Source organism: Bombus huntii, chromosome 15 (assembly GCF_024542735.1).
Source record: "Bombus huntii isolate Logan2020A chromosome 15, iyBomHunt1.1, whole genome shotgun sequence".
Lineage (NCBI taxonomy): Eukaryota > Metazoa > Arthropoda > Insecta > Hymenoptera > Apidae > Bombus > Bombus huntii.
Genome location: NC_066252.1, coordinates 7493074 through 7518450, shown reverse-complemented (window position 1 = coordinate 7518450; position 25377 = coordinate 7493074). Strand labels below are relative to the sequence as shown.

Below are 25377 nucleotides of genomic sequence, written 5' to 3'. Positions count from 1 at the left end.
TACGAAAGAATCGATCATATTTTTGTATCGTGACAAGCATCGAGGAATGTGTCCTGTTGTTAATCTAATTTTATTTGTTTGTAACATTGTTACGTGCTATCATATTTTCGAATTACGATATTTTCTGTAAGTGGTAACGAACGTCAGTAGTTTCAGTTGATTAATAGTACAGAGAACTTTTTATATCATGATGAGTGTCGATAAATGCATTCTATTTTCGAAGCTGATTTTTAAACAAAATGGAAGTGTCAGATACAAATCGATTTTTTAACAAAACGGGTGTGCGTGTGTAAATATTTTGTGCAATATTTCTGGTGGAAGAAATCGAGTTGAATCGAGCCATGCACGTTTCGAGACACCCTGTATTCCGCTCTTGGGGGGAGGGGGGAGGATAAAAACGGACGACCGATAGAAAGCGGCGCAATTAATGGCGGCTGGCATTGTAGTCCACGTTTCCAGGTGAAATTCACTCGGATAAAAAATGGAGCGATCGTTTATCGAGACTGACCGCTCGATTTTTCCTGTTGTACGCGATTCACCCGGAAAATCGTTTCTGCCTTCCTTCTGATCCATGTTCAATCGACGTTCTACCTCGATAATTGCTCCCTTGGAAATTCAATCGCTGGAATTCTACTTGAAGCGATTCAAAAGAAGAACGAAGCTTTGTACGGTAATCACATACTTAATATATATAATAATACTGTATATGTATTGGTATTTATACTCTGATTTAACCTCTTTATGAAGCGATTTTCTGAAGTGAGACGAGTTAGGTTAGAAAAAAGTAAGTATTTTTAACTTTGTGGTAATATTACTTTTTATCACGTATTTTAAAAGGTATTGAATTTCTTAATATGAATCTAAATCGAGAAAAATATATGAAATATTTATGGTAATCCTAAATTCGTACGTGTCTTTTCAGATGGTGAAATTTGAAATTTATTTCAGAGTAATAATACAAGTCAAGGAAAATATTGCTTTATTATCGCATGTCTTAAGGTATTGAATTTTTTATTATAAATCTAAGTAGAGAAAGATATATACTTTGTTATTATCACGTTATTATCAGTGTCTTAAGACACTGAATCTTTTAATATAAATTTCAGTTGAGAAAAATAATTCAGTCCTTATCGCGTACTCTAAAATATTAAATATTTTAATGTAAACGTAAATCAAGAAGATATGGATTCTTTTTGTCTATCTATGATTGGAGCCAACAAGTGGTTTGGAAATCGAAACATGCAACGACCTCGATGAATCATCGTCATTAACATGTAAAATATAAAACATACGAGCAGCAGTAATTATCTCGGCCAGTGGTAACGCACGAATAATTGCGTCGAACGCGAAACGTTGAAGGTACTGGTTTTCCAAAGTTGTCGCGCTCTTTGCCGAAAATTCGTCGAAATATCCACGGGGCCGGCGAGTTTCAACGACGATGCAACAACAATGCAATTTAATTGCACCGCGTGGATCGTTCGTTTATGCTGAAATAATATTATCAAATTATTAATAACCAGGTTTCCGCTGCGCGCCGAGAGGAATATCAACATCGTGATGCAATTGCTCCGTTACAAAGCTTGTGGAAGAAAATCAACAAGCAAATTGTACAAGCTTTCTGCGTGTAATATGCGGCCACTGCGAATTTTAACAATTTTAACCACGCGAGAAATATCACGAAATTTCCTATACTTTGAAACTTCAAATTTTACGCTTTTACTTTCAACCAGATTACCTGCCCAATTTTTCAGTGACGATGCTGGGATTGAAATCACGACTTTAGATTTTACTTTTCCTTTTTTATCGAATATGTAAGAATCAAAGGCGTCGCTTAAATCTTATAATTGCCATTTTTTCTTAAAAGCAGAAATGTCTTTGGCATGGTAAGTGACAGGTAAAGATCAAAGGTTATTAAAAAGAGTCGATCGATTTTAAGGTTGTTAACATTTTGCACGTCTATTGAACGATGTATTAATTTCGATTGTGCAAAATTCTAGAATGCAAATAGCGACTTTAATTTTTATTCCTTCGACTATAACAAAATCGAAGCTCATTGTACGTAAAAAGTATGAAGGAGACCGGCGGTGAACATTAAGAACACGAGATGCACGAAGGAACGGTATACGAGACAGATAAACAGTATGGAGTTAATGATCGGCTCGTGCAGACTTTGTATGATAACAATCATGAAGTCATTAACGGTGGCAACAGGTTTGCATTTTTCCCCGTCGCGCTCGGTAATTGATTGAAACGGAAAGAAAATACCGGGAGCCGTGTCCGTGTTGTTAACTATTAACCGCGTCATTAGTCATAAATAATATAATCGTGATTTGCATCGTTATGAATGATAATTCGCAGCCGGCTCGGTCAAGTACCTACATTCATTTAAAATCATGGATAAAAAGTCACCGCAAAGTAAAACTCCGTAAACGCGAATCGTTAAGCTGATTTGGTGGAGATGGTAATTTGTTGATAATTGGTTTGATATGTAAAAATTTAGAAGAACAGAGACGTTGAAAAAGTTGAGAAACGGGACTAATGAAAGAATCATTTTCTTTGCTCTAAGGAAGTAGAGTAATTTGCAATTTCGATGTGCCAAAATTGCATCGGTGAATAAAGATTCAAAAAGAAAAGAATGGTGAAAAAGTTCAGAATATTCTTTCTTTTAAAGTCTGTAATTTGCAATTTTTATGAATAATTTCGGGATTTTATTGGCGAATAAAAATAAAGAAGAATAGAAACGTCAGAAAGTTTCGGAATGAAATATCATTTTCGTTTAGGTAGACATGTAATTAGCAATTTATCTCTCTCTTTGTTTTTATTTATTTATTTATTTATTTATTTATAGGATATATCAGAGGTTGGATGAATGCGATGAAAACAAAATTTGCAAATTACAGTACTTAAAGAGGATAAAATGTCGATTATTCGAACTAATAAAGTGACGAGTCCATTTGAATAAGCCATTATCGCGCAATTGATCTGGAAAATTCTAGTTAACAAGTTATGGTACGATTTTCAAATACGGATGTTCGTATTACCTGAATTTATTGCGTTTTATTATTCCCTATATTATACAGACTATATCATATTATATTTGTATATATACGATATATTATATAACAAATTCTATAGTAATTTCTTAATTGAAATCGAACATTTAAATCGGGAAATATACATATATAATTTTTAATATATACGTTACTAATTGCCTATATTTTTGTGATTAACATTCTAACGATAATCGACGATCTACTCTTTCAAAAAGTAGAATTGTTGGAACAAAGAAGATGACGGTGTATCGTTTCATAGAATGGAATAGAATAAAACAAAAGTGTAGGTTGTATGGTAGTTAACATCCTTCTTTTTTTTTTTTTTTTTTAGACCAAAGTGTAGTTTTGTAACCGGTCGGAGGTCGAACGAAATTTTTGCGAACGAAAGTGCTGGTTATTTTCTTTTTTTCTTTTTTTGCCCCTGGTGCAACAGGTAGTTCGTGATTGGTTGGAAGTAGAGAAAACATGTTGGGAATCGAAGGATAGGCTGCTGTAAATAATGAAATTGTTCGCATGAAAAAGCGGTCGATGGTCGGATAGAAGGTTCTCTTTCCCATGCAGATTGTTTGTTGGTAAAAATTGCCAACGATTTTTTTCTTTTCCTCTCTTTTTTGTGTATGTGTGTGTGTGTGTGTGTGTTAGCGTAGCGATTATTAATTCTAAAATAAACGGCAATCTGTTTAATTGGGACTGGTAATCTCATTTGGGAAGAAGATATCGATAAACTAAGCGAATGGATGATACCGCTAATAGGAATTTCAAAGTCGATCGCATCTTCTTTGCTTATCTTAAGTGTCGCATGTAATTGATTCTTAATTTACTTGAAAGGGAACCGACGAATTTATGAAGATCTCGCGTCCACTTCCATGCTACTTTTATCATAGAACGATAAATTAGACGATATAATAATATAACTTCGATTTGTGCAAACATTGCTATAATAGGATATAACGCGATGAGTAACTGAAAACATTTAGCTAATTGCGTGATTAAATAGCGGGTTCTATTAAAAAAAGATTAAAATTAATTCCTTCGGAGGTGTGCGCTATTTACTCAAACGTTATTTTTTCTAGTTTACACGATACTTGTCCAGTGTTTTTTTAGTACACGTTCAAATCGTAAGATCTATGTACAATATATTGGAGGATTATATATTATATATCCACCATATTCATATATACAATACATATATGTAATATACACAATGTGTAATATATATATATTGTTCACCATATTTGTTCAAGGTTGAACCTCGATCTCGAAGATCACGGTAGAATCTTAGCAAAATTAATATTACTCATGATCAACTAAAAAATCTATCAACTCGAATATTTCACCGTACTCTGTTCAACAATGGCAAAAGAACCTGAAGAAAGTCAAAGTTACTAGACAACGTTCCGCTTTGTTAAAGAATTCACAGTTTAGAAAAGAGGATTTTGCAATAGTCGTGGCAATTGAGACACGATCGGCGACACGGGACGACTCAGAGATTCAAGAATCAACGAGATCAAGGGATAAAGAATGAAAGACAGCCGCTTAAAGTTGGCGAGGGTGGATCGGCTGACAGTTTCCAACCCCCGTTCAAACTACTGGTTACTTTTTCCAGCCCCTGTTCTCGTGCCCTCTGGCTGCTCTGTTGCAAGAAGTTTGAAAGTTGCCGGAAGGTACATTCGTTTCTCTCTTCTCTTTTCCTTCCTTCCTTTGGAGGGAAATCGCGAGCGGCTCGCGAACGCTTCTTCGCAATTCTTTCAACATATACGCAGCACCTTAAAAATAGAGCTGACGCGTTCGAGGGTCAATAGAGCAATCTCTGTTCCAGCCAATTGCCCTTCTCTCGTATCGATCGCATCGATCGCGATGGAAACCACGTCTTCGATTCTCCCCTTCGATTCTTTGAGAAAGCAACCTCGGAACGCGAACATCGTTCGATATTTATCCGACACAAACTTCTGATATTTGTAACATTGACGATTCTTCTCAGATTTGTATTTTTGCCACACGATGTCGCGCATTATACAATTATTAGTTCAGTGTGTTACTTAAGTTAATTACACGATTAGCGATGAAACGAGGTTGCAAAAATTATTCCGATTCGTTAGAGAAACAGTTTGAACATAACCGAGATTATATTCTTTCATATCTAATAGTAGATATTATCGTCAAATTATTAAATTCATTGATATTATGAAATTCAATTTTCCTTAATAAATGTTACAGTACATTTTAATCAGCTCTGATTAATTTTCAGGTCTCGCTGATTGCATTTTCAAACCTAGATGTATATTATTATCTAGTACTTTAAACCTGAAGTTCAGTTTCATTTGAATACCGAGATAGATTCAGTGATTGTTAAAATTAGGTCATAATAAAAAGTTAATTTTACGTTCTTCGATGATGAAACGGAGGTCACCAGCGAACAAACGTTCCGCGCAGGATATTTTTCCATGGAGGGTTTACGCTCGTCGAACGAGAGCGAAAAGTGATACGTTATTGTTATTTTTGCGATGGTATTAATTCGGTCGTAATTAAACGCTAATAATATTTTAATTAAACAACCGAGGGAATTGCAAATGTGCATTATCAAACTGGCACTCGCGGTCGCATATTGTTGTCGATTCACGGCGGCCAGAGCGGAAGATAAAGTTTATCGTCCCGTGCATTACAGTTATTTAACAGTTGCCGCGATAAAATAAATCATTTTCGGGGTTCTCTCGGTATTTTAATCTCATGCAGTTCCACTTTCACCATCGGATCTGTACCAGGCAATTATCGAAACGACCAGAATTAATTCTCGGAATTTTCTACATACGAATCTACAAAAACAGCTGATGGGAGAAAAGAGCATGGTATTTCTTTGACGTTAAGACGATTATCGAATAATTAAGAGTATCGAAACGAAGAATAAAGTAGTACGTGTATTTGAACCAAATTTAAGCCTGACGATGAAAGAAACTGGAGGGAAATTGGAACACTGAGAACAGAAATATATATGTTACCATGATATTAGTTGAATAGAAATAAATCAAGAGAGAAGTTGGAATTATAGTTGGAATTTAGTTGAAAGAACCTTTAAAAAAGTAGTATATTCTGCTACATGCGGTATCTGTATCTAGTAATGAAATTCATCTAATTCTTCAGAGCTTATACCAAGAATAGTAACATTTTTTTCCAATACATCGTTCTAGTCCAATTCGTTCAATGAAACCAAAAGAGATTGTAAGAGAATCATCGCATTTCTAACTACGTATCCATTGATTTAATCAATTAATCCCATTAAAGGTCAACAAATACAGAATAGATGCAGAACACGCTTCTATTCTAAAATTTAATACATACAATTTTTTGTAATATCTCCTTTAATTCAATCACATTCGATCCGTCCTAGTTTCAAGAATTTATTATGGCATACGAAGTAGACTATGTGGATCTAAAGGCTGTTTCTCCAAGAAAAAAATGCTATATATAAATAAAAAATTTAAACTAACAATAAATATAATCCCCGATGAATTTACCTAAAAATTTCTGATACGAAGTTAATTGAACTGTATTAAAAATATGTACGCACCTCGATATTCAAAACTAACAAGAAAAATCTTGTTTCAGGTTTAGGCTTAGGCCCACATACGCCCGAAGAAGCAGCTGTCCTGGCGGCCGCGGCGGCAGCGTTGCACCACCATCATCAGGGTGGTCCTGGTGGGCCTGCGATGAGGCCACTCAGGCCTCCCTTACCCCCGGGGATGTTGCACACCTCGCCACACCCTCTGGCACCGCATCACCCCCTCGCAGGGCCTCACCATCCCCTCGTACCTCCTCATCATCCTGAGGAAGACGGTGTCGTGGATGATCCTAAGGTAACCCTCGAGGGCAAGGAACTCTGGGAAAAATTCCATAAACTCGGCACGGAAATGGTCATCACCAAAAGCGGCCGGTAAGTGTTCATTTTGTTGGATTAAATGGAAACCTCGAGTGAGCGTCTAAAGAACATTTAATTCGTTTTTAGAAGAAGCGGTGGTTCGTATGTTACGCTGTTGCATAAATTTCATACCTAACGCGCTTCGCGTGTTCAACATTATATCACTTTGCAACAAAATATCTGCGACCGTGTATATCTGAAACGATCGACTGAAGGACCATGTTTTATCGTTAAATCAACTTTGATGAAAATGTGCTCTATATTCTTATTTGAGGTTTCTATCCAATTATAGTATGTATTTCTTTGATTCACTTGATTACTTGTTGTTCCGAATGACAATAGGCGGTAGTTATCCATTAATGATTGAACTCTTGGAATCGATTTGGTTGTTGTAATCACCGAATAGAGGGAGCGTGCTCCTGCGTTTGTTAGCTGTGAACATGTGAGCCAGTGTGTATTTCTAGAAATTCTAATATTTTAAATTGGCCAAGCAAAATTCAATCTCGATATACCTGGTAGAAAGATAGAAGACATTACAAATTTTACGACATTATATTTAAAGGGTACATATAAGAAACGTGATAAGCGAGATTTTCCATTTTTCACAAAATAGCAGTTTTAAAGTACAGTTCTCTGTCAATCGTTCTTCAAATTATCAAAATCGTTCTTTTAATTGATTTTAAAACTAAACACGTACTTTTCCACTTTCTTCGTAATTTATAAAATATCAAGTTTCTTTGGCAAGTCGAGTGGACAAAAATGTACTCGTCGCGCTTTTTCCGCGATTTGACTTAATTTGGACGATGTGTCGCGATTTTGTTGAGCCAGACTTATTACCGATCGCTGTCCCTCGTGACGGAAGGTAGCTGCGTAAGGCAAGAGTCGTGAGAAAAATGACGGATTGCCAGGCGAAACACGAGAAGTCGCCACGAGAAACCGCAGAAAATCGCGTTGATCGGCTCTTGGCCTGTTTCGTTCGCAAATTCGCAAACAGAGCAGCTATTTTTCTTTGCCTGCCAAATATGCGCATTTTCGAAGAAGGTTCAATCCCAATTTCAAAGATTAATTCATAAACTATTGGATCGTGATAAGCAAAATTTTCATTAATTGCGTATATTTTGTAAAATTAATCGATTTACATCAGTGGAGCGAGGGCGAGATTTTTCCACTGTCTTCGAAGTTTTTCCAAGCAAGAAATTTCTATCTAAATCAAACCGTTAATTCGTAGAACATCGAAGAGTTCAACTTCTACTCCTGAGTTCAACTCCTGAAGAGAGATTTCTTTCGTCTACTTTAAATTTTGTGCTTTTTCCCTCGCATCACGTGCATCCTGCGCGTTCTTGCCTCGTTAAGTGTCGCATAAATGTATCGAAATCCTACTAATAATTAATTTACTATTGAAATCTTCATCTAGGCTAGAGTAGAGCGTAAAATCTAGCTTGTCTCGATCTACCAATCACACGATTTGCTCGGACTATACCCCGTCCTGAACCACGTTTCATCGCGTTTTAAAGATTCAAAGCCTCTATGGTCGGCGCACACTTTCCCCAGTCCTTCGACGATCGGAAATCCTTTCAAGCGCAAACTTTTACGAAGGGGAGAAATACGTAAAAGGGGTAGTTTCGAGAGCGATGGAAAACACGGGGACAGATATCTAGGCGAACTATAATAGTTCGGGAAAGAACCATACGCCGTACAATACGCGCGTGTGTATCTGGATCGTGATTCCAACTCACGACTATATACCATGGTCGCATTTGTTAGTTCTGTTATCGTTTCTTCTACCTTTAACCTCTCCTCTCCTACGTCTGTAGTTTTCTTCTTTTTCCCTGCGATTTCAATAATTACCGCACCTTTGAATTTCAAATTACCCGTTTCAAATATTGCGCGGGAGTTGAAAACAAAAGCTAAGTTAAAGGAATATTTAGGCTCGTGAATTTTTAGGTGCATTGGTTTCGGGCAAGTTAACGTTTTAGAAAATTGTAGTTTCGCCAACTGGTTCTACGATACATTGCGTATATTCATAACTGTGCAGTTATGTAACTAATAAACGTGTACTAATATATAGAATATGTATATATAATTATATATAGAATTATATATATACAGAATTTCAATTTCACGTATTTTTTGAGTAATCTCTTTCTTTTTAATCTCTAATTTCTTGAGTAATACTATATAATGTATAATACATGATTTGTATATGTAAATATCATTAATATATTCGCTATATAGTATAGCTCATATTATTCGTATGATAATTCATTCATCGTGACATGAATTTTATATTTCGTCGAGGTTCTTTACGCAAGATTCTCAAACATTTGAATATTCCAACTCTGACGAAGCTCCAAAAACTTCGACGAATGTATTCTCCAATCTTCGAAGTCGTTCATCGAGCTTGCTTTGCATTTTTGAAGATTTCTTCTAATCGACGTTCCTAAAATGTCAAGTACTCGTATTACAGAAATTTCGCAGAATTTCGCAAACGCTTGGACGCTCCGGGTCTCCAAGATTTAAAAAGAAACCTTGTCAATTTTAGTCTCCAATTTTCCAACCTCCGAACTAATTTACCAAACTGTACAGTTTCTTCTTCCAATGTAGAGTTTGTAAAAAACCTCCTGCATGAAACTTCACACCAAAAACACTAAGATCCTCCTATCTCCTGAACATCAAGCCTATTCTTCTAACCACTATTTCTCGATAAATTTTCAAAGATTTCTGCTATAGGAACTTTACAAGATTTCCAAACACTCGGACTCTCAATTTTAATTTTCCCAATGTTTCAACCACTGAACTAATTTACCAATTCGAACTTATCCTACAACTTTCCGCTGCGACATAAATTTCGCATTCTGTAGAATGTCTTGCACGAAACTCTACACCGAGGCCACGAGGATGTCACGATCCCCTAAACTTCCAATCCATTCACCGACCTCATGTCCCCGGAACGACCATGTCCGCTGATCGCTCGCTCCAGAAATTTCCAAGGACTCTCACAACCGAACTAAGTTCACCTCCCGTGTCCGGATGCCGAACACGAGTCTCTCTCTTTTTCTTTCTGTCTATGCAGAGCGTAGTCTTGAATGGCGAACAATTTGTGGCTTTGGTGGGCCAATTTCGCCAGTTCGATACCCGGAGGAGAGAACGCCAAGTTCTATAGCTGTAGCGAGCGGGCAGCTTCGTTTTTCGCGGACGGGCCCGGGTAATATCTCGTTTAGAAAGATTACAGGTTCGGTGAACAGGCTGCCAATGTATAAAACAAACATCGTTAAGCGAGCCCTATACTTATGGAGGGGGAGAGAGGCCCGGAGTTCTCTGGGCCCTGCAGCACCCTGGGCATTATGCCGCTTCACTGTGTTTCTTTTCCTCTCTCTCTCTCTCTCTCTCTCTCTCTCTCTCTCTCTTTTTCTTTTTCGTCGTCCTTCTCGCGCCTATTTCCTCGTCAAGTTGTACGGTGCGTGTGGTTGGCCACTGGTACAGGTCAGGAACGAACGTGGTGGAAAGAGGAGGGGCGAAGAGGGACCAAGGGGGGAAAGAAGCGCGCGTGTATTGAGACGTAGACCACCGGACGCAGATTGGGCCAGCCGCAATTTCCGCGCGTGTAATTATCCGTGATCGTCGTGCAGCGTCGTCCACCTCGTCTTCGGCCTCTTTCTGCCCTTAACTCGATGCTTATTATTTAGCAAAAGAGATTGATTTAGAGCGCAGACCGCCTGTCCGATTATCCTAGACAACAACTGGGGGATGTTGCCAGGATTCGTCTAGGATTCTTGGAACGTAGAGCGGCGAACGTCAGGTGGCGAGGATGTTGATGGATTTCTCGGATGGTTCGTTGGAAATCAGGCGAGAGGGTAATTCGGAGGACGATTATTTTTGCCCGTCTTTTTGGGATCCTTTTAGCAGGTAATTTTGGAAATGTCGCGTGAACTGTGTTTCTATGAACTTTATTATCCGCTTGAAAGCGATCTGGGAAATAGTTCGTCGTAAAATTGAACTACAACGAGGTGTTAGTTTGCACTCTCTTGCGGATGGTTTCGCGAGATAATTTTCGAGATTTATACGCGACACTGTTTTAAGAGATGGCTTGAAACATTCTTAACGCGTCGTAGGAATGTTTGCTACATCGTCGATGACGGTAAAGTGACATTTATCCCGTTTTACGGTTCGAAGTTGATTCGAATGATTCGTTGCGAAAGTAACTTCAAGCAAAGCCATATCGTGGATCAAAAAGTCTCCATGCAAAGTGTCTATAGCAAACTTCTGTATGTTCTCCTCAGATTCGATTGTCAGTACAAAATCGAAAAAGTTTCTTAAATGATAATTTCCATCGAACGATAAACCGATACCTACGATTATAGATATTTTAAGACCTTAAGACTCGAAGAAATTAAAACTAATTTCAAATAGAAAATTCTGTATATACTGTCGGCTTTGTACATGGAATTTTTCACATATAAATTACACATATATATATAATAATAATTTCCTTGTCGATTTGCAGCTTGGTTCTGACACCGAGGACCTATGTTTCCGTGCACGCTGGCGAACCGTACAGCGATCGTATCTTTCTCGGTTATTTCTTGGAAAGCTCGCAACGTTCTCGCGTCTTGCATTAAACATCGCGATAATAAAGTTATGTCCTGGAAGACGGTGCCCGATTCCAAAGTTGTGCAGCGTTCACGCGATCGGTAGCTCGTCGGTGTCTTGCAACGTTAATGAAATTCAGCGTAATTAAGCGGCCGTACAGACGTTCGACGTTTCAGTGCAGCTATCGTTCCGAGAAAATCAACTGGTTAATGGTACCTACTCGCGTTAAATTTCTGAAGAAACGCCTAATTACAGCTTTGGTCGCGTGTAACAAGCGGAAGTACAACGTGGAAATTGGAGGCAGCGTATTGGACGGAGGAAAGTGGAGAAGTGGCCGGTTAAACGAGTCAATTAGACAGTGTCTAAGCATACGTTGAAGAGAACGGGGGCCTCTGGCCGTGACTAAAGAGAACTTTCTGACGATTTGATGCGGTTAGCAGCGGGCTCGCCTGTTCGCAGTCCGTTGAGATCGTTTAGCGGCTGCTTTATGGAACTTAATTTCACTGATTTTTAAATCAAATAAAGCACCGGCGGCAAGCACGCGAGCCAACAAACCATAAAGCTGTCCACGGGTTCGCTCAGTGTCTTACGTAATAGAATGGCGAGCCGAAACTTTGCTGACATTTCTCCCGTCTCGCGTTTAAATTCTTCCTTTCTCATTCATCGCTGAGATTTCGCTACTTTCTTTCTTCCTTTTCGTTCGAAAATTGTCTTCAATTTTATCTTCGCACACACGTGTCTACCTTCGAATTAATCTATTTTCGACGATAATAATTAATTTTTACACATTTTGGAAACTCGAGACAGTAGGAACGTTAAGTTCGAGCATAAATCAAGATGCTATCACTGAATATCTTAATAATTGCGTCAAGAGTCGAAATTTTCGTAACCTTTTTACCGTCTCTCCTATGAATTCTCTCATATCTTAGTTCTTTGCAAACGTGTTGCGACTTTTTCTTCGCTTCGGCCGAAAATAATCTTCCTCCTTGTTCATTCTTCGCGAACGAGAAACTGAAATTTCACTTTTGAACTGTTTTCCCTTGCACACCCTACACATACGACATAATTACGCAACATTTACATAAGTATAGGTCGATTTTACTATAACGCTACTACTCGTAGTAAAATGTAATTTCATAGTCGTTATTGAGCATAATTATAGTTATAAAATACGCTATCGTTCAAAAGTAGCAGAGAACCTGCTCAATTTTCACCACGTTTAAGAGCCAACGTTATTGTAACAATCTACTCACGACAATTGCATAATACGATGAATATCTCGTTTAAAAAGTTGAAGTATACTCATGGAAAGAAATTAAAGACATCAGGATATTCGTCCAATTTTCTACAAGAATTTTCTACGGATAACGATCATCTTTCTTTATTCGAGCTCATAAATTGTTTGCAATTAATTTATCGTGCATGTCATTTAATCGAAGATTGCGCGTTTCGCTGGTCGTATTGATTCGACGCGTACAGAACGACACGAAAGTAACAAATGGAACGAAGAGACGGAAAAAAAGATATCGCAGTGGAACGAACAGGAACGCCGGTATCTTCACACGATCGTTTTCCCCTTCCCTCGATAACTGTCCACTTCCTGTCGCTGCAAAGAAGCCGCGTTCGTCAGAGATAACGGTGACGAGCGACATTAACGATAAGTACAAGTTCAAACGTCAAAATGGACATGTATATTTCATCATGCGATAGCCGGTGTTCGATCGCGACAGGGGACGCGATGTCGCATTTCGTTGCGTAACCGTGAAATTACTGTACCCTGTCCAACAGATAATGCACGATAATTTCGTGCCTTAACGCGACACCTGTCTGCACGTCCTCGGTGAGAGACACGTTATGTCTGATCGCTTGAAAAAATCTACTCGAACCTCGAGACGAATTTGCAGAGAGGAAGAAATGGTCGAGGAAAATTACGAAACGTCGATCGAAGAAGGAAAATTGCACGGGATTCTGATTGAACTTCTGTATAAATATAAAAATATACGATGTAATATTTCGGAAGAATATAAAACACTGGGTGATTTTTAGTCGAAAAATAAATACAAAGGGAAATTATAAAATTCTAGTCAAACTTTACCAGACATAGATATCCTCTTATATCTTGTACATATATTAGATCGTCCGTGTGTAAAACAAATTTGTACTGTATTCATATTGATAAAACATAGTAACACATGTTGACCGAAAAAAGGTTTGGAACTTGTGGTATAATGTTATTAGTGTCAATGTGAATGAAGAGGTCGTATAAAGAAAAATACAGGCGACTTAATCACGGTACTTACGAACCACCACTATAATCAGTCTCGTTACTATTAGACCACGTTGAACGTAGTATTCACCTTCCGTTTAAACTATCAGTAACTTCGTGTGCCGTATTTTTTTACACAACACGTTCTCGTTGACGCCCAATCAACGGCAAATCTTTAAAAATTCCACTTCTTCGGACACGAAGGTTCGCGAACGATTCTTATCTGATGGAAAATTTCTTCATTTCTTTTCGTTAGGAACTAAAAATTTCCGCCTTCGCTAGCAAATACTCGGCTCTGGACAAAGTAATCGAGCGGCAATAACAAGCACAGAAATTCGTGAACGATATTTCGCGTCTTATCGCGACTTTCTCGCGAGGAACGGCCGAAACAAAAGCGATTTCCGTCACGCGTTCGCGTGTGTATCGGTGAAACGATCGGCGGCGATTTATTCTTTGGCGATTTATTCGAGGTAGGAAAAAAGGTCAGTGTCGAAGAGGAACGTTGAAATAATCTAATCGCCGGTTCCTGGCTCGCGTAACAATCCTATCTGTAGCAGGATCGCGAGGAATCGCGTGTCACACTTTCGATTTTGTCCCCTGTATCCGTTATCGCGATCATCGATTATCATTTTTCGTTTTTGTTCCAAATTCCAGCGATTCTTAGTTGCCTTGGCTGCCATCTCACAACCATTTGCGAGTTTCCTTCTTCCCTCAGAAAGTTTCAAAAACTGTACGAACCTCCGAACAACTGGAATCTTTTGTCATTCTTTTATTTCATCTTCTTTAAAAATCATCTTTTCTTTTATTCCTCTTCAGCGCTCGTCTCGCGGACCGCCTCTATGAAATACAGTAGCGCGAAAAAGAAAGTTTAAATGTAAACACGTTATAAAATCGAATTATGTTTGACAAGGGCGGTGAATAAATGTAACGTATAGACCGCGGATTTTTATGTAAATTCAAAGTCTTTATGAATATAATGAAGAGAACGGAAGCTAAGTGGGAAATTGTTTTATTGTACATTGAATATTATACGTAGAGACTACTACCGTATTCTGCATATTTTATACAATACGTTATTTCACGTACAGAGTGCGATCGAGTGATTTCGTATATTTCGAAAAAAATGGGAAGGAAACGTAGAATAACATTTTTTCGTCCGAGACCGAGTTTTCGAGTTTGAAAATTTGTCAAGTATATTTGAACATGGTCAATTCCAGGTCAAATAGGAGAAAATAATCGATAGGATATTATCCTAAATATAAAAGTAGGTAAAAAATGTGGAATAAATTTCTCTCGTGAAACTTTCGTGAAATTTGCAAATTTATCATACGTGTGTACTGGACCGATTATTAACTGTTCAAGTAATTACTTGAAGGAAAACTCTACATCGTCATTTATGTATATCCGCAACCTGGAGGCCGTTATTACGCAGAAAATAGAATTTAGCGAAACAAAAATATTCTAAATAAGGAGAGATCCATATTTTGGTAGAACAAAATGGATCATACGTAATTCGATAAAATAATATAAAACGGAAAATGTTGTGCATCAATTATTTCCTTACAAAACGAAAGAAACTTTTCCGACGACCTATATATAATACTTGGAAATACGAAACCGTTGGAATGTTTTGTTATCGAGTGCCGCTACATTATCATAAAAATATTATCTTATTATTATTATTATGTGAATTACTCGAATTCCACGTATTTTTCCACTTTGCGTAAAAGTCGATAGTTTAACGATACATACTCGTTGAATACGCAATGTAAAAGTTACTAATACGTATACATACACAAATAAATTAGCAATTTTAAAAACTTACATTTGTCCATGTTCCCTCGTGTCTTCTTACTCTGCTTCGCCCTTTACCTGTGGCATCAATCCGCGATTGCTGTCTCTCTTGCTCCCTCCATATTTCAAGCATCGCACCGTCTCTTCCTCTCTCTCTCTCTCTCTCTCTCTCTCTCTCTTGTGCCCCACCATGCCGTCTTGTATACAACACACACATACACGCGTACACGCACACACGCAGCGTGTATTCGCCTTTGCCGCTGGTGGCGCATGTGCGCGAGCTCTCAGTTTCTCTTTTGGCCGCGAAGGGGATGCTTTCTCCTTCGTGGTCGTGCTCGTGCCACGTTCAACCCTGGCGTTCGGGGGTTGGTAATTAGCCGTAGTGGCCTGAGCGCGCCTGAAAATGCGCTCTGCGATTGTGGTGGAAGTGTCAGAGAGTGGTATCGCAGGCGGCCGTGTATCGACGTTTCCGCGGCGAGAAGGAAACGAAAGCAGCCGGGAAAGGCGCGGGGGCGCCCTTTCAGCGCCACCCCTCCAGCACCCCATCCTTTCGTCTTTTTCACCGGGTTTCCGTGCTCCCGCTACACCCTTCCGCGCTTGGACGATTCCCACGTGGCGTCGACCTCGGGACAGCGAGCTGTTCTTCGAATTCGCGCGGACCAGGTGGAACCGTTGCGGTGAGCTTTGTTTCTGTTTTTTTCGTTCGAAGATTTATTTGAGGGTTGGCAACTAAGTGATTGCGGATTTTGTCAATACCACCTAATGCAAAAATCCGCGATCACTTGGTTGCCAACGTACAGCGGCTACGAGAGAAATATTTACACACGCTGCGATCGAACTCGGTTTATTTGAGCTCGTCGCAGGGCAAATAGTTTATACAGTTGCATTCATAGTTTAATATCAATCGATATCTATACAGTTTTATACGATAGGAGCTCGTCGATTTCAGATAAGCGAATTCGAATAGCGAAAGTTTGGTTAATCGAACGTTAACTAAAATTTCGTTCCAATAAATGGAGTTACGCGGTATGTTTATTGTAGCGTTTGTATAGTAGTTTAGTTAGGTACAACTGTAGTAAATGTCGTACTATTCAGTGGTATTTTCGTACGATTATAAAATTTGGCACAATGGAAAGAAAATATACAAGCTGCTCAAGAAACGCTTCATTGAAAAATAGTGGTGTGTACAAATACTTTTTGTAGCCGTCGTATATTGTTGACATTGACGCATATGGTGCGTCCATTCGAGTATTGAAACACAAACGTATCTGTGTATTTATCGAGGAATTTAAACATCGCGTTGCTTATTCATAGTTTTTGTATCAAACAGAGAAAGTTTATTAGAAACGAAGGACGCGGTAAGACTTTTGCGCGAGGAGATACGCGCAATGTGCAAATGAAAAGTTCTACCTTTGTTAGAAAATAAATCCTACTGTTATTTATAGAACTAAATGACATTAATAGTTTGTGGCAGATATAATGGAAATAGATCGATGGTTATTGCAAGATCGTGAGATATTAATGACGTTTATTGTAAGATATTAATGACAGTAATTGTGAGATACGTAGGATAATTTATGCAATTTTAAGTTAATTAAACCTCGGAACGGTAATAACGTCGACAGGCGTGTAAGGAAAGTCGACACTGTTTACGAATGACGTCTCGATAGCTCGCACTTTGTTGACATTGCTTGTAAACTTACAAGCGTTCTAAACGCCTGCCTATTTTAATAATACGTCGTTCGTTGTTACTTCTAATACATCGTGTTCGTATTAACATTTGTGATAACTAGACGCGACACACGTTTAAATAACCACCTCGTACAACGAAAGGGTTAACATCTACTAAATCGGAAATTAGGTGAAGTTAAGCTTCAATCTTGAACTTTGCTCAAAATTATTGAACACGTGGTATTGTACGAGTAGATATACCGATTCCTATGGAACATAAATAAAAAGAACGTCTCGTATGTAGGCTATTTCATACACTCGCTGAATATATTGCAACGAATAGTAACTTTGAATATTGTATATTACATCTTTGTAGATGTACGTTTCATACATTTTTATACTTTTAACTTTTGGTAGATGCAAACACCCATAGTTTGGTAACAAAAGAACGAAGGAATCGTTGTGTACTTTAGGTTCACCAAGGAAAGATACGAAACACGAGAAAGTGACATAAATAATGCCGTGGTAATTATTTAAGCCAACGATTAGGTTATTCCAAATTTTCTCCTTTATTGGTCCATTTTCTTCGTCGTATTTTTCAACATTTCATATCCGTTCTGCATTTTTTTATTATTATTTGTTCTATATGATCCTCTTCCTTTTTCTACGAAATCGTTACAATTTGATAGCAATCAAACGTTTTCTAACATATGAAATATTACAACGCTTGCGCGATTTCATCCCCTTACAGGGGGTGCTCAGTTGCGCGGCATTGTCCGCGCGGCTCCGCCCAATTTTCCTCCCTTCTCTGCCAAATATTCGCGTTTTATCGGCGCGAAACCGTTCGTCGCTTCCGAGCTTATCTCGATCGCAACGCTCGCGTGACACTTTTCCCATTACGACTACAACACACCACGGAATATCACATTGGCGGCATAGTTTTCTTCAGAAAACACGATGTCTCCGTTTTTGTTGACTTTCTGTGTTGTTATATTACTCGCTGGCTAAAGGAAAAAGAAAATACTTTGATACGATACGATACGAATTTGTTAAGATATTAAATAGTAAATGTTAGAAATTAAATCAAGGTATTTAGTAAAAATAAGTATTTTCGAAATGTTTAAGAGAGTCATAAAAATACACATGAAATTCGACAGCTAAATAAATAAAAATTGCCCATTTAAGATTAATTAATTATCATGGATGACCGTAATAATTTATCTTAAATTTTTCAAATTTATGGTATAAACATCGAAATTCAGTAAACGATCCCTCGAGTACACGTACCACGCCCTGGCAGACGTACAATAAAAAGACGCAAGAAAATGTTCGAAGAATCATCGTACGATTCAAAGGAAGTGGATTTTCCAACCTGAAATTTTCTACTGGTTTCTCCAAAGTACTACCATATAAACGCTTAATATTACGTTCTCTGTGATAGATGTTATTTTCAATAAAATGAAATTGGATTAAAAATCGCAAAATTAAATAATCTAACTGTAACTCGTCACAGTCTACGATGGCTCGGTAATCCCAGAATAAAACAATATCAATGAGATGACGAAGTTACGCGAAGATATTAACAATGAAAGTGTACATTGCTTAAAGAAATCAAAACGCACGTTCAACTATACAAATGGAGATACTAAACGCGTATATGCATATAAATTCACCATGATTTTAACATATGTAATATCGTGTAGAACCATGTACGTAGATAAATATCCCAACCTTTATTTCCACTATCACATAAATAAATGTAATTGCAATTGTACCAAGTCGTTCGCGATTTTCTATAAACGTTCACTATAAACCTTAAATGAAAAAAAGAGAAAAGAAAAAGTAACAGTTAAAAATTAAGATGCCGAATCTCGACTGATTCTCTATAATCCTGTCTTAGTATATATCGTGTTTTTCTCGACGTGACGCGGTCTACAAGTGCGAACTAACACGGGAAATGAGATGCGTTCGAGTTGCTTGGAAAAACACACGTCGGACAGAGCGTGGAGGGTGTAAGCGCGCGGCGTGTAGATCGTTGGATAAACAAAAGAAACGCGCGTCAGTGTCGTAGATGCGAAGCGAGAAGGGGCGCTTTCGACGCGCGCGAGATTGATTGCTCGAGCTTTCGGTTTAGTGGCTCGTAATTAGGTCTGTCGAGTCGCTGAGTATTTCTTTATTCGCGCGCTCTACGCCTCTCTGCCTCCTCCGCGCGGAGAATAGAGCTACAGTGAAGTAAGCGACGGGGGGTGATGGTATGCGTTCCATGTGTAACTCGATGCAACCCTGTTATTAAGAACTTTTTTTTGTTATTTCGATTTTCCTCGCGCAGCGCAAGTTTCATTCTATTTTTCTACGCGTGTCTGATTTCTGGATGAGTTGCTTGTTAATTCTTATTAATCGTTGAAATAGCATCAGAGCATGACGATGCTTGTTAGAGTTGATTTTCTACGACGTGCTGAAGGGAAGGCGTCGTAGCTGGATTTTCGTAACATAGTTGGTCGATCAGCATGTTTGCGAATTAATTTATTATAAACAAACATTCTTTTACTTTTATCTTTCTCGTATCCCACGTCTGACTTTTCCACGAATTTCTTACTAATGAGGTGGATAGGTCGTGATAGGTGCTGAAGAAAAACTGCAATATAGTTAACAATATATTCATTAACAAATACTCTCGATGTACACTTTCGCAATTAGCGGTTCTTATCAGTCGGTCGAATAATATAAAAGTATACTGTTATGTTGAAAAACACGTAGGATTTTTGTCGTATAGTTGTTTATTGTTTATTCAACATCGTATCGACTGTCATTTTATAAAACTGTCGTAGAATTTGTGCAAGACGTAACATAGTTCAGAGATCTTAGAATCTTAGTTGTTGCTTGGAAGATGAGGACAAAAATTATAGACTTTACGATTCCGAAATGAATTGAGAATAAAAGGATAAGGACTGTATAAGAAATTTCAACTTAAACACCAACGGTTTGTTAGGATCATTCACGAGAATCGCTACTGTCATTGTAAAATTCTGCCTATGTTTTTGAACAAATTTCTTTATTACCTTTTATACTTCCAATTATATCGTTTTTATGCTAGTCTATATTTACGACGTGGTTGGAAAACGATTTACGACAAGAGAGAAATGTAGTGTCAGGATAATTAAGCTGATCATTAATTAATTGACATCTATCGCACACGTATCTCGACATAAAACAGAGTTACGATGTTATTACAATTTTCTCTTCATCTAAGTGGGACGATTGGCCGACGTTGACGAGCCCGCTTTATTCCAACTAAAGAATTCTCGCTATGCCAGGCGAGAACTTTCGACTTTTTCAAAATAACTTTATCCGATATCTAAACGAAATTCTTTATTCTCGAACACTCGGAAGAATTCCTTCCAACGATTTTAGAATTTTCCAACTGGAACGTTCGAACGAAGGCTTGGAAAAATTTGCACAAGAACCAGTATGGAATTGCGTCGGGATCATTGCGTTGCAGCGAGAAATTAGTCGGCTACCGCACGCCAAAGATATAACGTTTCAATAAATAGTAAATAATTTAATACGCGTATCCAGTAGCTGCTAATGTTGCAATCGAGTTTCCCAGGAAAAACTATACAGGCTAGCCGGCTATCGTAACGTGTGCAAATCATAACCGATTGCCGAGGAAAAAGAAACCGCCGCGTCATGGAATTAATGTCGATCGAGGGTATCGAATGATATTTTAGTTAAAGCGCGTGCATTCGATGCCAATTAACCGCTCGAGGCTCGCTTATTCCGCGGAGATCCGTGTTCGATTTTAATTCGATTTGCGTTTCGATTATTTCTACGATATGTAAGAGGATTATCATAAATACACGCGCGAAGAGTATAGATAATTGGTTGGGATTGCGTCACTTTTTCGAAAGTTGAGTCACCGTGAATAAATATGTGAAAAATACTAGCAGGCATTACGATCGATTAGAAACTTCAACAGATATATTTTTAATAATATTACTTGAAAATTATGATTTTATCGTTAATTGAAATATTGCTTGAAAAAGTGAAATGTTCGTCAATTTATTTATATAATAGTTTTCTTCCCTTTTAGATAATTTTCACGTTATCAGTGTGCTCGTAGTTTCGTTATATTATGCCATCGAATAATTTTATTTCTCTCGCGTTCCCTTTAAATATCAATGGATTCTCTTTAAATATCATTAAAAAGTATCCTAAATCGATGAATGTTTCTGTTTTATCCGACAAATCACAAATTTTTTTTTATGCGGATTTGTGATGGGAACGTGGCTGATTCTTCGACATCTCAAAATTTCTTTCGAGTATCGTTTCAGACAACTGTCGTTGGATTTCCTTTACGAAGCGCAGAACGGAGAAAAAACCTTGCGCGAATATCGAAATTTGATCGATTAATCATCAACTGGAATGACCAACTTAATAACAGCAAGGTGTTTTAATATTTATGACCGAGTGTACATGTTCGATATTAATTTACATGCTCTAAAAGGATCAAATAAACCAGTAAATTTATATGAATTATATTTCTATTTAAAAATTTACGTCACTGAGCTTTGCACCGAAACAAAAATTTTGTTTAATCATGGAGAAAAAACGGGTCTAAAGTAACTGCCAAGTAATTAAATTAATTAAGCAAACTTGCCTAACAGCGCGAGTAAGTTCAGCAGAAAAATCAGCCAAAAAGTCTCTCCTTCTCTATTGTCCTAAGCACTGACCTGAGATTATTGCGAAATCACGTTGCACTCTTAACGAGGATCTGACAATCGGCGCCACCCACTCGCGTCAACCTGGTTCTCAGATCGGTTGGCAGATCGCGAGCGGACAGACGGCTCATCCTTCAACGCCTCGCGTCCACGCGAAACCCGCTCGGCTTCGAGGAAGGCCGAAGCTGTTGGGCTCGCGTGCGCGCGATCCCCTATCTCGTAATCGCGTGTACAGGCTTTTGTAGCCTTGAAACACGCTGCAAAGTGCCATCCCAGATAAGGACATTCGTGTTTGAATAAAACGAGGAGCCGGAGGATGAGTAGGATCGAGAGTGGGGAGGAAAAGCCAACTCTGCAGAAAGTGGAGGAATCTAAAGGCAAGTTGTCCATGGGACCGTCCTTTCTTTTCCGCTTCTTTCAATTCCCAGACGAAATTACATCGTAGGTTCTTGAAAAAATTCGTATTAAACTATAAAAAAAGAAAGAATTCTGTTATATTTGGATGGAGCAGAAAATTACTTATTAAAAATATGGGATAAATAGATTTTGACGAATAGATTAAAAATGGTAATCGAGAAAAATGGTAATCAGTTTTGAAAGAGATAGTATTACACCGGTAGAGTGTGGAATTTTAGTTGGAATGTTCTAATTATTTAAAAAATGCAAAATTATTTACACGCGTCTTTTCAACCTCTAATTGTGTATCAGGATTATTCTTAATTATTTTAGAATTGGGAAACGTAGCGACGATTTTCATAATTGCAATTTTAAAATATAAATAAACGAAAAATATATATAGCAGAAACGAACAAATCGCCAACGTTTTAACAAAAAACGGAATAAAAGAAGTGGATGCAGTAAAAATAGAAAATCCAGAGTAATTAAAACCTGGTGAATGATAATGATGAAAACGATTACGAAAAATTTGCCAGGATTTCCGCCCATCGATCATCGATCGTTGCCGGGATTTTTTTAGCGCGGTTACGAGCGGGATGCGGTACTCGGCAACGTGCATATACCGATGATCCATGGTGCCAGCTGAAAGAAGCGCTCTGACCGGGTATAATAAATTAGCGAGCGGCCGCGGCTAGAAATAATTAGCGTCCTATTATCTAGCATGCGTAATGCGGGCTTACGAGCGTGTAACTTACACGTTATGCGCCGACGCAGCGATAACACCGCGAGGGAAGTGCACCTTTTATCTCGCAATTAGACTCGAGGTTGTTCCACGAAATTCTCACGGCTCTCGACTAAGGCTTCGAAATTACGGACACATGCGCACATGTTTAACACGTTACGCATTTCGTTTAAAGTTTCTCCAATTTTAAAAAATACTTATTATGATTTTTACCTTATTTCGTATTTAACGCTGCAGGAAGAAATATCACGTTCGATCTGTTGCTATAATTAATATTAACTATTTATGAAATTTTCCATCTAAAGTGAGATTATTCTCGATAATTCTAATTATCTCGCGACTGGAATTAACTATCTCGGTATGGAATTTTGTCGTTCTTTTAATCGGAGAAAAATTGTGTTTTTATTAGTTTTATACTCGTTCTTGTAAAAGCGTAGGGTCTGTTTCTATTTCTCTTATTTCCTTCTTTCTTTATCATTGATTTTCGTGCGTAAAAACGATGTTTTTAGAATTGAAATTTTCATACGGATTCTATTATTTTATTTTATTTTCTTTTTTTTCACGGGCAGGGTAGTTTAGGATTTCTCATTTTTAAGAATTTTGTTCTTTTCGCAGAATTTTTCGGATTATTTCGTCGAGTTCAGTGTACCATCCTTTATTCGTGGTAGAACCTCACCTGGCTGAACTTCGTTCACGGAAAAAGCGTGTTTCGTGTCACTACGTTGGTTTTGCAAATGAGCTTAAATCGCAACGAAATCATTGAATCACATACTCAAAATCACTCGACGTTGAAATGCGCGTCGATGTAGATGCCAATCTTGCATATTTTGTAAAATAAATAACCTATAGAATCGAAAATGGCTTTACCATTGAAATTACCGTGAAAATAAACCGAATGTGTAAACATGTTATCCTGCTGGTACGAAACGTCGAGAACCGCATAAATCGATACGGAAGTTGATCGCGAGGATGTACCACAGTTGGCTGCATGCACGTGCGCGTATAATAATCCATACGAGCACATGTCGAATTCGAGCGGATGCATCGCGATCGATGACTACCATCGATCGATCGATCCATCCGTCGATCGTGAAAGCACGAACATGTGTTCTAGCCGTGATGGAGATCGAAAATCGATCGATATCACGGTGAATGCCTCTCGAATCCACTCATTCGAAATTACCCTTCGTGTGTTTTGTATGCACTCGAGTTCGTTGTGATTTTTTTATTTGGAGTTTTATTTGGTAGACTTAATGATATTAGGGTTATAATTAAATGTATAATTAAATAAATAATATATAGTAAAGTTGGAAGTTTTCTTTCGATTTTTTCTATTTAAGAAGCCTACTTTGAGTCAAATCGATCTGTTGAAATTCTGGTTGCATCAAATTCTATACGTTGAAAGTTGTCGGTCGAAAGTTTCGTACTTAAAATTTTCCTTAGATCGAGTTCTCTGGTTAGAAAAATCACTTTGTATTCTTTGTTCAAAATTTTCTTTGAATCGCATGTGCTTTGTTCTCTTTACATTGAATTTTCTGCAGCGAAAGTTTGCTTGGAAGTTAACATTGACCGTGAAATATTGAGAATTTCTTTTAGACGAAATTTTGCACGTTCTACGTCTGCTTGCAGCCTAATTCTTTGACTAAAATTCTCTGCGCGTTGAATTCTTCGTATTTAAAACTCTCTTTCGCTGAAATATTCCACGCTCAGGATCAAATTTCTTTTAATCAGAGAAAAGTCGCGCTTTCACTAACTTTATTTTCTTCTTTCGCGAACATGTCGCAACTATTTTTATATCTTCTACCGTTTTCTCGCAGTTCCTCTTTGGTTTCTTCGATAGAAACTTTAAATAGAAAAAATATTTAATATTCAGATCGAGTGCTCTGCTCGAATCTTTCTTTGGATCAAATTCTGCATAAATAAAAATCTGGGAGAGTGAATAGCTTCGCGTTAAAACGTTTTCTCCAAGCTTATTCAACGATAGAGAGAAAAAGAGAAGTAAAGTGAGAGAGAAGATAAAGAAAAGAAGAATCCAGCAGAATCGGCGAACGAAGGCAGCACCGAACGAAAAAGGAATTACGAGGGTTGAATCGCGGCGCGTAAGGGCGCTCGCGCCCGTCCAGAAACACATGTACATTCTTGTTGGTGTGTACTGCGTGTATCCCACTTACCATTTATATTGGTGTCCGAGCGGTGTGAATAGATAACGACCGTTTACCAGGACGTGACCGTCT

General features: G+C 38.0%; 1 protein-coding gene across 3 annotated transcripts in view; it reads left to right on the top strand.

The window, feature by feature from the left end:
- LOC126873616 (optomotor-blind protein) overlaps positions 1–25377 on the top strand; it is a 164698-nt gene that overhangs the window by 15238 nt on the left and 124083 nt on the right. For all 3 annotated transcript variants that reach the window (XM_050634668.1, XM_050634666.1, XM_050634667.1), the window contains exon 2: positions 6657–6981. In XM_050634668.1, coding sequence (XP_050490625.1) covers positions 6657–6981 — 325 coding nt within the window. The remainder of the gene's footprint in view (positions 1–6656; positions 6982–25377) is intronic.